General features: G+C 51.0%; 1 protein-coding gene across 2 annotated transcripts in view; it reads right to left on the reverse strand.

Moving 5' to 3' along the window:
• Tmem268 (transmembrane protein 268) overlaps positions 1-12,999 on the reverse strand; it is a 29,037-nt gene that overhangs the window by 10,467 nt on the left and 5,571 nt on the right. For both annotated transcript variants that reach the window (XM_023723327.1, XM_012516268.2), the window contains exons 3-6: positions 10,703-10,873; positions 5,830-5,939; positions 2,989-3,096; positions 1,691-1,840 (exon numbers count right to left, since the gene is read on the reverse strand). In XM_023723327.1, coding sequence (XP_023579095.1) covers positions 1,691-1,840; positions 2,989-3,096; positions 5,830-5,939; positions 10,703-10,873 — 539 coding nt within the window. The remainder of the gene's footprint in view (positions 1-1,690; positions 1,841-2,988; positions 3,097-5,829; positions 5,940-10,702; positions 10,874-12,999) is intronic.

Genomic DNA, 12,999 nt, shown 5'->3' on the forward strand with positions numbered 1-12,999 from the left:
CTTTGAAAGCAACCACAGAGCCTGGGGCAGCAGTCTCTTGCCAGCCTGGTAGCAAAGCCCAACAAAGATCCTTTCAGAATGATCAAGTCATAAAATTCCTACTTGTCCCCCTGAATGCAAGCATGAAAACAGAACTTGATTCCTAAACCCTGACTACACTGCGCAGCATCCTGCCCTTCCAGAGCTCTGGGCCGTGCAGGAGCAGTGTTTGCTAGGGGTCTCACAGCACAGCTCTGTGCCTGGGGCCACACAGGGTGGGCGAGGCTGGACGGTCCCAGGTCAATGCAATGCAAATACAGCTTCCAAGTGCTAGGCAAATCAATGGCCCACAGACACCTCAGTCTACTTCCCCAGACTTGGGACTGTGTTAAATATGCCTAAGTAGAAGATAGAATTAACATGGCCACTCAGCTGACCCTGAAATAAGATCATCTCAGACTGCACAGCTGGCATAATTTAAACACAAGGTCCTCAAAAGCAGGGCAGCAGGACGGATGGCACCCACTCTGGGAGGCTGAGACAGAAGGATTCCAAATTCAAACCCAGTCTAGGCAACTTAGCATGTTAGGGAGACCTCGTCTCAAAATGAAAATCCTAAAGCTCTGATACGTAGCTTAGGGCCAAAACCCTAGGTTCAGTCCCCAGGACCACCCAAAAAAAAAAAAAAAAAAAAAAGGAAGAGAAAAAGCCACAAAAATCGGAGTTAGACAGAGGTATGGAAAAGATTTGACCCACTACTGCTGGCCTTGAGACAGGAGGAAGAGGCACCAGCCGAGGAATGCTGGCCGCGGAGCCGGAAGAGCCCAGGAAGCGGCTTCTCCCCACAACCTGCAGAGAGAACGCAGCCCTGCCCACACCCTAACACCAGCCACAGACGGGAACCCGTGCTGGGCTCTTAACACACAAACTGAAGGTGTTCAACTTGTGTGGTTTTCAGCCACTTTGTTTATGGTAATGTTACAGCAGCGTCTAGGTCCGCTGGGACCCCATGAGGCACAGGCACTGTAAGAGTCAGGTCGGCACCCGCTGTCTCGGGGAAACTGCGCTCATCCACACTGCCATGGACCGCGTCAGGAAACCTCGCTCGCTCACAGAAGTGCCCTGAGTGCCAAGAGGGCGGAGGCCGTTGAAGACTCCATGAACCATAAAAGTGCTACAGGAGACCGCCGGGCAGAGCGGTTCTCAACCAGCAGAAGGGGGCGTGGTGGCGCACGCCTGTAATCCCAGCACTAGGGAGGCAGAGGCAGGAGGAGCCAGCCCGGGCTACAGAGTAAGATATTGTCGCAAAAAATAAAAATAAAAATCAATCCACAGGGATTAGGTATAAGAAAAACTAAAAAGACCTCTCTTTTGCTTCTGGGTCATAAGGCAGTGGTTTTGCCATGTCGTGGGCTGCCACGCTGACAGGATGCCTCACTACCGGACTCAGAGCAACAGGGCCAACAGGTCATGGCGTAAACTTCTAAAACCATGCACCAAATGCAAGCCTTTCCAAAGAGCTTGTGAAAGAGAGATTTAATTGTGCAATTTTTTTTTTTTTAAAGTCACTGGGCACAAGGCACAAGGGCCAGAGGAAATTTTCATGGTTGGAGAAACTCTTTGAGGCTGGCAAGGGGAACACCTGGCTGGAGATTCTCAGGCCTGCACAGCCCTTCTGGGGTAGTGCGGCAGGAACCCCTGCACGTCTCACCTTCCTCTGCTGCCTCTCGAAGACAAGCACAAGGGTCAGCGTCAGGCTTACGGCTGCCAGGGTCACAAGAAGCACGGCTGCCCAGTGGTTGCCCAGGGCAAACATCTGGCTGGTGGAGTAGATATTGGCCCATACCACCACGTAGAAGACCTGCAGGGAGCCAGGGGAGAACACAGTCAGGAACTTCAGCCACACTCAAGGGACACCCCGTGGACATCTCCCCTGGGCCCCAACTGATCACAGGCAGGAGATCTACGCAGCCACGGGGCCTGTGGGATGAGCTCGTGTTCCTTGTTTACAAGCGGCAGTCAATGCCAGGGCTTAGAAGCTGCTAAGCCTGCCTTCTAGAAAAAGGCAGGTTCTCGGGAGTGGACGTGTTGATCCTTGCACATCTCACCTTTCTCTGCTGCCTCTCGAAGACCAGCACAAGGGTCAGCATCAGACAGGTCCGAGCCTGTCTCCTCAGAGACTCCTTCAAGGTCCCCCTGGTGACCTGTTTCAGAACCCAGCACTTACTAGGGATTGATCAATGCTAGTCCTGCCCCGTCCCTTGTCCCCACAGTGGCAGCTGGAGCCAGCTGTGCAGTCCGACCACTGACACACGAAACAACAGTGACTCACAGTGGCTACGGACACAAGCAAGGAGCTGGACTGCCTGAGATAGAACACCAGTGCGGCAGGCATGTGTGTGTTTACATGTGCACATGTGTGGACATACATGTACAAGTGTCTTTATTAGGTGTGATCAAAAACCCCATAAACGTTGCTGCCAAGTGCATCCAACAGGAGGCCAGGATCATAAGAACAAAACTGCGTGTCCTCACCCACCGCATTCACTGAATCCAGCTCCATGCCATGCCTCACTCGCCCTCAATGTCAAAATGACCATGAAAGGTAAACAGTATGGATGGATACAGGACTTGCAGACAGCCACAAGAATGCAACTATAGACACTCACGAAAGAGGACTTCCAGAGCTGGTGCCGAACATGGTGATACATTCAAAGCTATGGGATACTAAAGGGGATTAAAGGCAAAGTGTCTTTTACTGTAATCATTTTGCTAATGTAACTACACACATTTTTTGGTCACACAGTGTGTACAGTCCCATGCTCTATGTAGGCACCTGGGGACACCATCCTCCCATGACTTCCTCCTATACCAAAGCAGGCCCATGGTTCCTTCCCAGGTACCTAGGTCACCAGCTCCCAATCCCTTCTCCTCAGGCCCTGGGCACAACACTGCATTGGGTAGTGCAAGGGGACGAGTGCAGGTCACACGCGGCCACCTCCTCCTTACCACAGCAAAGGCCAGCCGCATGGGCCTGGAGTTGTAGACGATGTATCTCCTCACTTGCGGCTCCAAGAGGGCGCTCTCAGCCAGGCTCCTGTACTGATCGGCAGGGAGCTGCATGGCCAGTCAAGGGAAAGGGATCCATCAGCCACGGGAGAGCCACCCAGGTACCCTCCAGCCAGTGAGCACAGCAGGCCTGATAGTCGCACAGAAGGGGCGTCAGGCGCAGAGGGCAGATGCCCAGCTCACAGCACTGGGTGGGAAGCCCAGCAGCAGCACAACACAGAGGCAATGGGCTGGGATGCAGGAGGACAGCCACAGATGGCTTTGGACCCAGGGTCAGCTCCTCCCAGCAAACACAGGACCACGGAAAGGTTAAGGAACAGGCCTTGGAGTTGGACAGCCTGGAGCCCCACTCTGGCTATACCACTTACAAATATGTGCTATGGGACCGAAAGCAAGTTAGCCTCTTCTCCAGGCCTCAGCTTCATCCTCTATAAAATAAGGGAGGGTGCCCACATTGGAGTTGGGTGCATATGAAATAAATTCATACATAAACAGTGCTAGGCACAGTGCTGGTTGCATGTTGAACTCAGGACAGGCGGTGCTAATCAGTCACATGGCAAAAAGGGACATCTATTTACACAGGCAAAGTTTCTACTCATCTTTCCAACCCAAACTACCACGTACACAGGCCCCATGAAAGCAGACTGAGAATACAGAATTAACAGACCAAAAAATTTATCTAGTAATATGGAGCCAGGCACGAAGGCACACACCTGTGATCCCAGCACTCAGGGAGGCTGACACAGGAGGATCTCCATGAGTTTGAGGTCAGCTGGGCTGCACAGTGAGTTCAAGGCCAGCCTGAACTACATAGCAAGACCTGACCTCAGAAAGAGAGAGAGGGAAAAGGGAAGAGAGAGAGAGAGAAAGAGAAAAAGAAGGAAAGGGATATGATGGAACAACATACAAACTGTTCACAAGCAGGCAAATCCAAAGTGAAAACAACCATCTTACAAAGATGCTCTTTTCACCAAGGCAGAAAGAAAACAGGAAGGAGGAGGCCGGCTGCACTCCCCAGCTTGGCACTACATGTCCAGAAAATTTTCTTTTCATGGTAACAAAAATGTTATAAGCAAAACTTCAATTCAGTTGTAAAGTAGCCACCCAGGCAAAAAATCATACATCTGTAATTCAGTGCTCTGCGAGGGTCATAACTTTAAGACCAGCCTGGGCAATTTGCTGATATAATGAGATGCTTTCTCAAAATGAAGAAAAATAAGGTGCTGAAGATGGAGAGGTGCAGCTCCGTGGCAAGGCCCTGGGTTGCATCCTATGTACTGGAAAAATCTAAAGTCTTCAGGCCAAAATGAGGAGAGCACCCCCTCATGCTGCTCCCCCACCCCCACTGCCATACAGCCACAGTCACTCACCCTTGGCTCACACAGGGAAGGCTTCACCCCACCAGGGTGGAGAGGGAAACACACCTACACTGCCGCACACCAAAAGCAAGAACTGCGATTCACTGCCCACTCTCTATGTGCCAAGGGCAGGACACTTATTCCTTGGCCTTAATTCTTCCTCTTTTTTCTCTTTCTTTCTTTCTTTCTTTTTTTCTTTCTTTCTTTCTTTTAATATTTGGTACAGGGTCTTACAGCATAGCTCAGACTTGTAGTGATCCTCCTGTCTCAGCCTCCCCAGAGCTGGGATTAAAGGTGTAAGCCACCACCCCTGGTTTTGGTGGCCGGTTCAGCATGCCCGGGGCAGGGCCCACACAGCATGTGGTGCTGGAGATCGAACCTGGGTCCTTGTGCTTGCCTAGGCAGGCCCTTAGACTGCTGAGCTATCTTCTTGGCCCAGGATTACTTCATTTAACCCAAACATAAACTAACAGGCACTAATAATATTGACCTTACCTGCGGATGATGAGGCAGAGGCTCTGAGAGGGCAGCTTGCCTGCTCAAAGTCAAACTGCACCTGTATTCAGAGGCAGGGATGTGTGAAGGGCAGCCCTCACTTCATTACATGGGAAGGAACTCTATGGTAATGCAGTAAATTGAAGAGAAATTTCTTCTGCAAAAGTAGAATGCAGTTCCCTTTCCTGTGAGGCCTTCCTCCTGCCCACCCAGCAGCTCCTGCTTATCCTTCAAGACCCCATAGCAACTGTGATCCTCTGAGAAGCTTTCATAATCCCTCACCTGACCATTTTGTCATTTTCTCTGATGAATGTCTTCAAAACCCTGTACATTCCTCTCTTGTGGCATTTATGTTGTGCTGTCCTGATTTATCCAACACAGGAATGTGGGCCCTGCATCCTGTTCACCTCTATACCATTCAGCTAAATAAGGCCCTGGCACAAACAGGCAGCCCAAAGCAGACAGATGCTAAGTGAATGAGCTGGGAAGTCCAGGCAGCTCGAGCACGTGCAAGCAGAGTGTCCAAAAACATCTGAGGAGCTGGATGGTTGGATGGATGGGTAGGTGGGTGGGTGGGTGTGTGGGTAGATGCACGATGGATGGATGGATGGATGGATGGATGGATGGATGGATGGATGGATGCAGGATGGATGCAGGATGGATGGATGATAGAAGGATGGAAGGAGGGATGGATGGATGGATGGATGGATGGATGGATGGATGGATGATAGAAGGAAGGATGGAAGGATGGAAGGATGGATGGATGGATGGATGCAGGATGGATGGATGATAGAAGGAAGGATGGAAGGAAGGATGGATGGATGGATGGATGGATGGATGGATGGAAAGATGGATAGAAGGATGGGGTGACATACAGACAGATGGATGGTCAGGTAGAAAGCAGAAACTCAATGAAAGTCACACTTACCTGAATGCCCCAGGCCTGCAGCTGCTCTTCTGCGGCTCCCAGGTCGAAGGAGATGGGTGCACAGGTATTGTCGACCCGGAGGACTGAGAGGACCTGGCCATTGTGCAGCTCTGAAAGCAGACCAGAGCTTCAGCTGGGAGAGGGACAGCTGCTCTGGAGGGAGGCATTACGCCTCAAGCTGTGAAAACCTTCTTGGGACAAGAGGGACACAACATATGTCCTTAGGTCCCTAAGGACTGGCTTTGACTAGGAAGTAACAAGGAGGCAGAACTGAGGCAAAGCAAGGAGACTCCTCAGATGAAGTGCGCGACCCAGAAGAGCTTCCATAAGCAGAACCTGAACTCCTACTGCACTGCAGGCCTGGTATGTGGATATTTTTTCAAGCACTACAAAAGCAGCCCAACTTCTCAATTTAAATTCCAAGTAGGTTCTGAGTCTAAGTAAGAGATAACTAGTGATGGTACAGTAATGCCCCCACCCAAGATATCTGCTCTCTAGAGCCTGTGGATACTCTGCCCTCCATGGCAACAGGGAATTAAGGGTGCACAAAAGAGGAAGGTCACAGGTCAGCACATCCTGGGTCACCCAGAGAGACCCACTGTCATCCTAGGGGAGGAAAGAGGTGGAAGCAGAACCAGAGGGAGATGTGACTGGCAAAAAAGGCCAGAGAGAGCACTGCTGCTGGCTTGGCCAGTGAGGAAAGGACCATGAGCCAAGGACTACAGGCTGCCTCTGGGAGTCCTCCATAGAGCCTCCAGTAAGGAGCACAGCCCTGCTGGTGCCCTGATACCAACTCTGTGAAACCCCCATCAGACTTCTGATCTCAGAAGTGCAAAGAAATACATTTGGGTTTTAGCCAGTATGTGAGCCAAACTGCTGGTCACTTTATTAAAGTCGGGAGCCAATACGTGACTTATTGGTAACCCCATAGTAATCCACCTTTAGCTGCTGTAACAGAATGTACCACAAACTGTGTACATCATTGTTATGGTTTATGTCTAGTTGTCCCCCCAAAGCCTCATGCAGTCATGGGGTGAGGACTTCTAGAGTTTGTGTTAACTCATGATCCACTGGGATTATGTGTGATCCAAGGCTGGGATTATGGGTTTTAGTACTGCTGGGATTACCCATAGGTGGGTAAATACTGGGAAGTACCCATAGGTGTGAGTACTTCCCCTACCCTGGGGCAGGTAATTTGCATTACAATGTAAGGTGGGAAGAGAAGCTAGCTGCTTGAGCTGCTGCTACCCCTCCCTTGCGCTCTTGCTTTTTGCAGCCACCATGAAAGGTTGCTTTCTGCTCTGTGCTGCTGTGCGTTGGACCCAGCTGAGTATGGACTGAAACCTCCAGTAACTGTGAGCTAAATAAACCTTTCCTTCCTTCATTTTGAGTGTCGGGTATTTGTCCCAGCAAGAAGAGAAGAGTAACTAAGACAATCATACACAACAGGAGGTTATTTGACTCATAGTTCTACGTGTAGGGAGTCCAAGATCCAAGCACCAGCGCTTGGGTAAGGACCTGGGGGCTGCATTACAACCAGGCAGAAGGGGAAGTGGGCATGCACCTGAGAGGAAAACTGGGCTGAATGCATCCCCTTTTATTAGGAACCACTGTCAACATAACTAGCCCACTCCATGACGAAGACACCTCTCTACCACGAGGGCAGAGCTGCCCTGACTTCGTCACCTCTTCAAGGCCCTATCTCAACACCAAGACACTGGCGCTAGAGTTCCAACATGAGTTTGGGAGGGGACCACTCACACCACCTCCAAGCACATCTTCAACACATTCACACAGGAGGTTTTCATTTTCTCAAAAAACACATAGCAACCCAGGCTGGTCACAAGAGCTACCAAGACTCCTGCTCATAGCGGTGGAATGAGGTCAGCTGGAGAGAAAGGCCTGGAGTGAAATCCTCGAAGCCCAACTCTATTGCTTCAGCTGCTGGACCAGAGCGCTGGGCTCTCTTCCTCTTATGGCCAAGGCTACATGATTCCTGGTCAGTAGCCGGAGGGCTCATGGGGCACCAGCCCCAAGACACAGGCATGCACAGCTGAGGACATGCTCGTGAACACTGTCTGTGGTCACTGCCATTACCATGGGACACAGATTCTGTGCTGGCCCCAAGCTTCTGCCACCTCAGCCTCAGCCAGGCTGCAGCCATGCCAGAGCACTCCAATGCAGTGGCTGTTTCCACACTCCAAGCACAATTCTATCCCCTGCCTTGCTCAGTCCTTCCCTAAGCCCTGCTGCCGGGGCCAGTGAAATGGCCAGCTCCACCCACCCTGGCCTCCTCAGTAGCAGGCTTCTCAGCTGGCTTCTCTGTACCTGCCCTTTCTGCTGCCATGCATTCCCCACAGCAACCGCAGCACAAATCCAATGATGCCAACCCTCAAGGAAAGCTTCCTCTAGCTCCTGACAAGACCTAATCTTACCATGCTGAAAGGAGACACAGCCTTCTATCAGACAGACCTTGAGCCACCCCTGGTGCTTTGACTCCCTACACAAGAACTGTTCTCTCCCGCCTCAGGACCTCTGCGCATCATTTCCCCTCCCTCGAACACTTCCACCTAGCTTCTCCTGCTTGAATCCTGCCTGTGCTTTCCATACCAGTTCACCCATCACTTTTACCGGAGCCCTCAGCAACATTTTCAACTCTTAGAAGATCAGATCCTACAACCTACCCACAACTCCCTGCTCATCTCCATCACAAGCACTAAAGATGAATACATATGCATGCAATTATTCCATTACATGCATATTCAGTGACTTCCTTCCCCACCAGATTACACACTTCCACATTGGACTGTTCATCACTGAATTCCCAAAGCTGACTTCAGGGTCTACGACACACATCTGATGTATAAATAAGTTAATATGAAGCCAAGGGTGATGGTGCAGGCCTGTAATCCCAACACTCAGGAAGCTGAGGCAGGAGGATTACGCCAGGAGTTCAAGGCCAGTCTGGACTATAAAACAAGAGCCGGTGTAAAATTAATATGAAAGGACTTTGGTCCCCAGTCCTGAAGACTGATAGGATCTTTGTTTACTTGGTTGAGTTTTTTTGAGATAAGGCTGTAGTGCAGGCTGACCTCAAACTCATGACCTACCAACCTCAGTTACCTGAGTGCTGGAGTTATAGGTGTGGCCACAACAACAGCTAGTAGTGCTCTTTTCAAGGTTCCATAAAATTTGACAGTCTGGGCTGAGGAGACAGCTCAGCACTTAAGCACCTGCCTTGCAACCACAAGGTTCTGAGTTTGATCCCTACTACCACATGAGGTTCCAGCCCCGGAACCAGGCGTGGTGGCACAGACCTATAATCCCAGTGCTGGGAAGGCTGAGACAGTAGGATCATTGGAGTCTGAACTACATAGTGAGACCCTGGGGGTGGGGCCCACATGGCATGTGGTGCCAGGGATTGAACCCCAGTCCCTGCGCTTGCCGAAGCAGGTGCTTAATCTGCTGGGTTATCTCGCCAGCCTGACTTATTTGTATTTTTTTTTTTTATTATCCTCCCACATGGTCCCAGAAGGATAAGAAGTAGTTTCCTAAAAACAAAATATAAAAAGATACAGATGAACCTGAAGAATATGCCAAGAAAGGCCAGACAAAAAGAAAATAAAGGCAGATGACAAGAACAGGCCCTGGGTGTGGCAGCCTAGCTCTGCAGCAGGCACTGGGCTGAGGCTTCCATGCCAACTTCAGTTCACCGACTCCTCCAAGACCCTGCAGGGGTGGCATCCAGATGGGAAGGGGCACTGTCTCGGCCTGGCTCTCCACACACAGCCAGCGAGAGAGCCCCACAGGGCTCTGGACTTCCTCCAGGGGGCTCTCTGCCCAGTGAGTGCTTGCAGAACACTGCAAAAATTTCTCATTGTGTCTCTGTTCACCTTTCAAACCAAGAGTTCTGGATTCTCAGCAACACTGTTTCTTCTGTCTCACAAAAGGAGAACATTGAGTCCCCCATTCAGAGATAGCTGCTTATACACTTAGGCTAAGAAAAGCTACCAAGGAAGAAAATGTGTGTGTGTGTGCACACATATACTCGCAGGACAGCGCAGTCTCCTGCAAGGGAACAGGAACTGGCTTGTCCCAAATCAGGAGACCAAAGCCTTCGAAGTCCTGAAGCTAAATCACCCTGCTCATTCCGCCCCGCTGCTGATGTGCATGTGTCTAAACTGCTTCCCTAATTAGAGCACACATAAAAGAAACCCTTGTTCTGAAGCAGCCAAGAATCAAACTCTGCAGGTGACCAGCCACAGTTGGACGCCCCACAGTTCCCAGTGCTGCTTCCGCTGCCTCCACCAGGCACCCACTCACCCACTTCATTCCATACACTACTTGCTGGACATCCGCAGTGGGGCAGGCCCTGCGCTGGTGCCACAGATGCAAAGCCCCTGCCCTCCTACAGTTTGCATCTGTTTTTAATGGTGCCAGGATAGAATCTAGGGATTCCTAAATGCTAGGCAAGAGCTCTACAACAGAAGGAACGGCGTGTGCAAAGGCCCTGTGGCAGAGCAGCAGGGAAATGAACAGAAGAGGAGCAGCAGAAGCCGTGCAAGCAGGCCTGGCAAGCAGGCGAATGATGGATCTTCACGCTAAGTCCAATGGGAGACACTGAGGTGAAAGTGACAAGACTGGATGTGCCTTTGACAAAGATCCCTCCTGCTGCCATGGGGAGAAGAGAAATGAAGACCAGCTGGGAGGCACAAGGAGGCAGGGACACAGAAAATAAAAGAAAGTGGCCCGGAAGTGATTCCAAAGCCACCGCCCTCACCAAAGGCCTCTCTTTGCTCTTCCACTGCCCCCAATCACACAATACAAGCCCAGATCCACCTAGGGGAAGGAGAATGAAAGGTCATGACCTTACCTTGTCCCCACCGTGGAGGACTCCCCGCAGGCAGTGTGCTCCAGCCAGGGGAGGAGGTGGGCAGCGGGCTGGCTGCCCCGCCGGGGTCCATCTGCGGCTCACAGGCCATGGCCGGGAGCCAGGCGGATTCTACTTCTTCCTGGAGCTGTGGTTCATGCTCAGATCCACTCCCTTTTAGAAAACAACATGAAAAGGAACTTCAGGAGGGCCCAAGAGCAGGCTGGGCTGTTTGGAGCTGAGGCCAAAGTGACAAGGGCGAGGGAGGGGCACCAGCGTTTTGGTGCTGACTTTGGTTTTTGGTCCAGGCTGAGGAAATTTCTCAGAAGGAGAAACAGAGGAACTAACCAGCCCCAGGGCCTCGGCTGAGAACTTCCCCTCTGGTCTTACAGCTTTTCCAGGTCAGACATGCCAGAAACCCACAGGTCCCTCGAAGGGGCCAGGTCCCACTCGCAGGGGTCTGGAGCTTACTGAGGATGCCCCAGGTGACCAGACAGGGGAGGCGCAGACACTACAGGACCCTTCTTCACCCCTAGGACCTCACGGAGCTTCCCACAGACACAGGAAAAACATCAGAGGATGAGAAATATAAATTAGAAAAAAGTGACCACCATGAAGAACAAAAATACCCAGATAGTCAGGTAGTCAGGTTCCCTAGCTGAGACAGTGGGGGGTCTGAGTTCAAGAACCTGGACTCCGCAGTCAGATTAACCAGGTTCGATGCCAGCGCTATTAGGAGTTACAGAAATCTAGGCACCTGGTTTAACCGCAGAGCTCCACCTCTCCAAATCAAACAACTCTCCTCAGCAGACCTCTGGGCCTCTGCAATTAATGCATGAGTGATTGGCCTAAAGGGCAGAAAACACAACCAGGGGAGGCAGTCACACCCACAATCCCGCACTCTGGGAGGCAGAAGCAAGACGAGGGAAAGTCAGAACCCAGCCTTTCGAAATTCAGCCACTTCAAGAAACTGCCTCAAAATAAAAAACAAGGCTTGGGAAGTGGCTCAGTGCAAAGGGCCTGAAACCAATCACCAGAACTAGGTAAAGCACATACAGCAGCCTTTGGGACAAATGATGCATTCCATGGAGTTCAACTCTTAAAAACCAACTGTGCTGGTCGCGGTTTGGAGATCTGATAGAGCTATGTGTGTGAGCCAAGCATTTCATTTTGAGCTTCCAAGTGGCCAAATCTAACAGGAAACACTATCAGTTAAATGATCACTGTAAGGACCAGCAAGATGGCTCAGCAGACTAAGTGCCTGCTTAGGCAAGCACAGGGACTAGGGTTCAATGGATCCCCAGCACCACATGCTGTGCCGGCCCTGCCACCAGGTGCACTGAGCTGGCCACCAAGATCAGAAGCGGCAGCATACACCTGTAATCCCAGGGCTGGGGAGGCTGAGACAAGAGGAGCACTATGAGTCCAAGCTGCGTAGTAAGACCCTGTACCAATCAGGGCAAAGGAGAGCAACTCATCCTGTTTGCATATGACTCTAAAAGGTCTCAGAAACACCTTTGAAGCACCAGAGCCAAGACCCTGAGGGCACAGCGGGCATCCCCCTTAGCCTCTTTCCTCCCCCACAGCAGTGACACTCTTTGTGGGTGTCTCTAGGATGAAAAACTCAATGTCCAGGCCACCTGCTCTGGCTGCCACTTGCACACTATACCCCTTCTATGGATCACCTAGGAATCTGAGAATTTCCTTTTGCCAAGTAAGATCAGGCTGAGTTTCCCGGAATGGCACCAAGGTCTGCTAAAAGTTCTGCCCAGAGTCCACCAGAATCTACTTCTGCTGCCAAGTTTGAGGGACTGGGGAAGCCATGCAGAGTGTGGGCACACAGGGAGGGAGAGCAAGCTGGCTCCAGGACACATCACTGGTGAGGACCCCTCCAGGGAAACCTGATCTTCATGTTCCCATCACCTTCCGCCTCTCTCAACACTGCACAGGACCTAACTGCACAATGTGTGGAGCCCGGTGCAAAATAAAAATGTAGGCCCCTTGTTCAGAATGATGACTTTAAAGACGGTGACAGCAACCAAATTGGGGGAGGTCTTCAGTAGGGTCCCATTAACACCCGGAGCTGCTGACTTGAAGCTCCAAAGTTACATGGGAGTCCCATTGCCTGACAAAAAATACATAAAAGATGTAATCCCAACACTCTGGAAGGCTGAGGCAGGCAAACTGCAGATTAAGCATAGCCCAGACAACTTAGTGACATATGAAACTTCATCTCAAAAGTAAAAACTGAAAATAAAAAAGGGCCTGGGAATGAATGTACCTCAGTGTGATACTGGTGG

This window comes from Octodon degus, unplaced genomic scaffold (assembly GCF_000260255.1).
Source record: "Octodon degus isolate 3935 unplaced genomic scaffold, OctDeg1.0 scaffold00098, whole genome shotgun sequence".
Lineage (NCBI taxonomy): Eukaryota > Metazoa > Chordata > Mammalia > Rodentia > Octodontidae > Octodon > Octodon degus.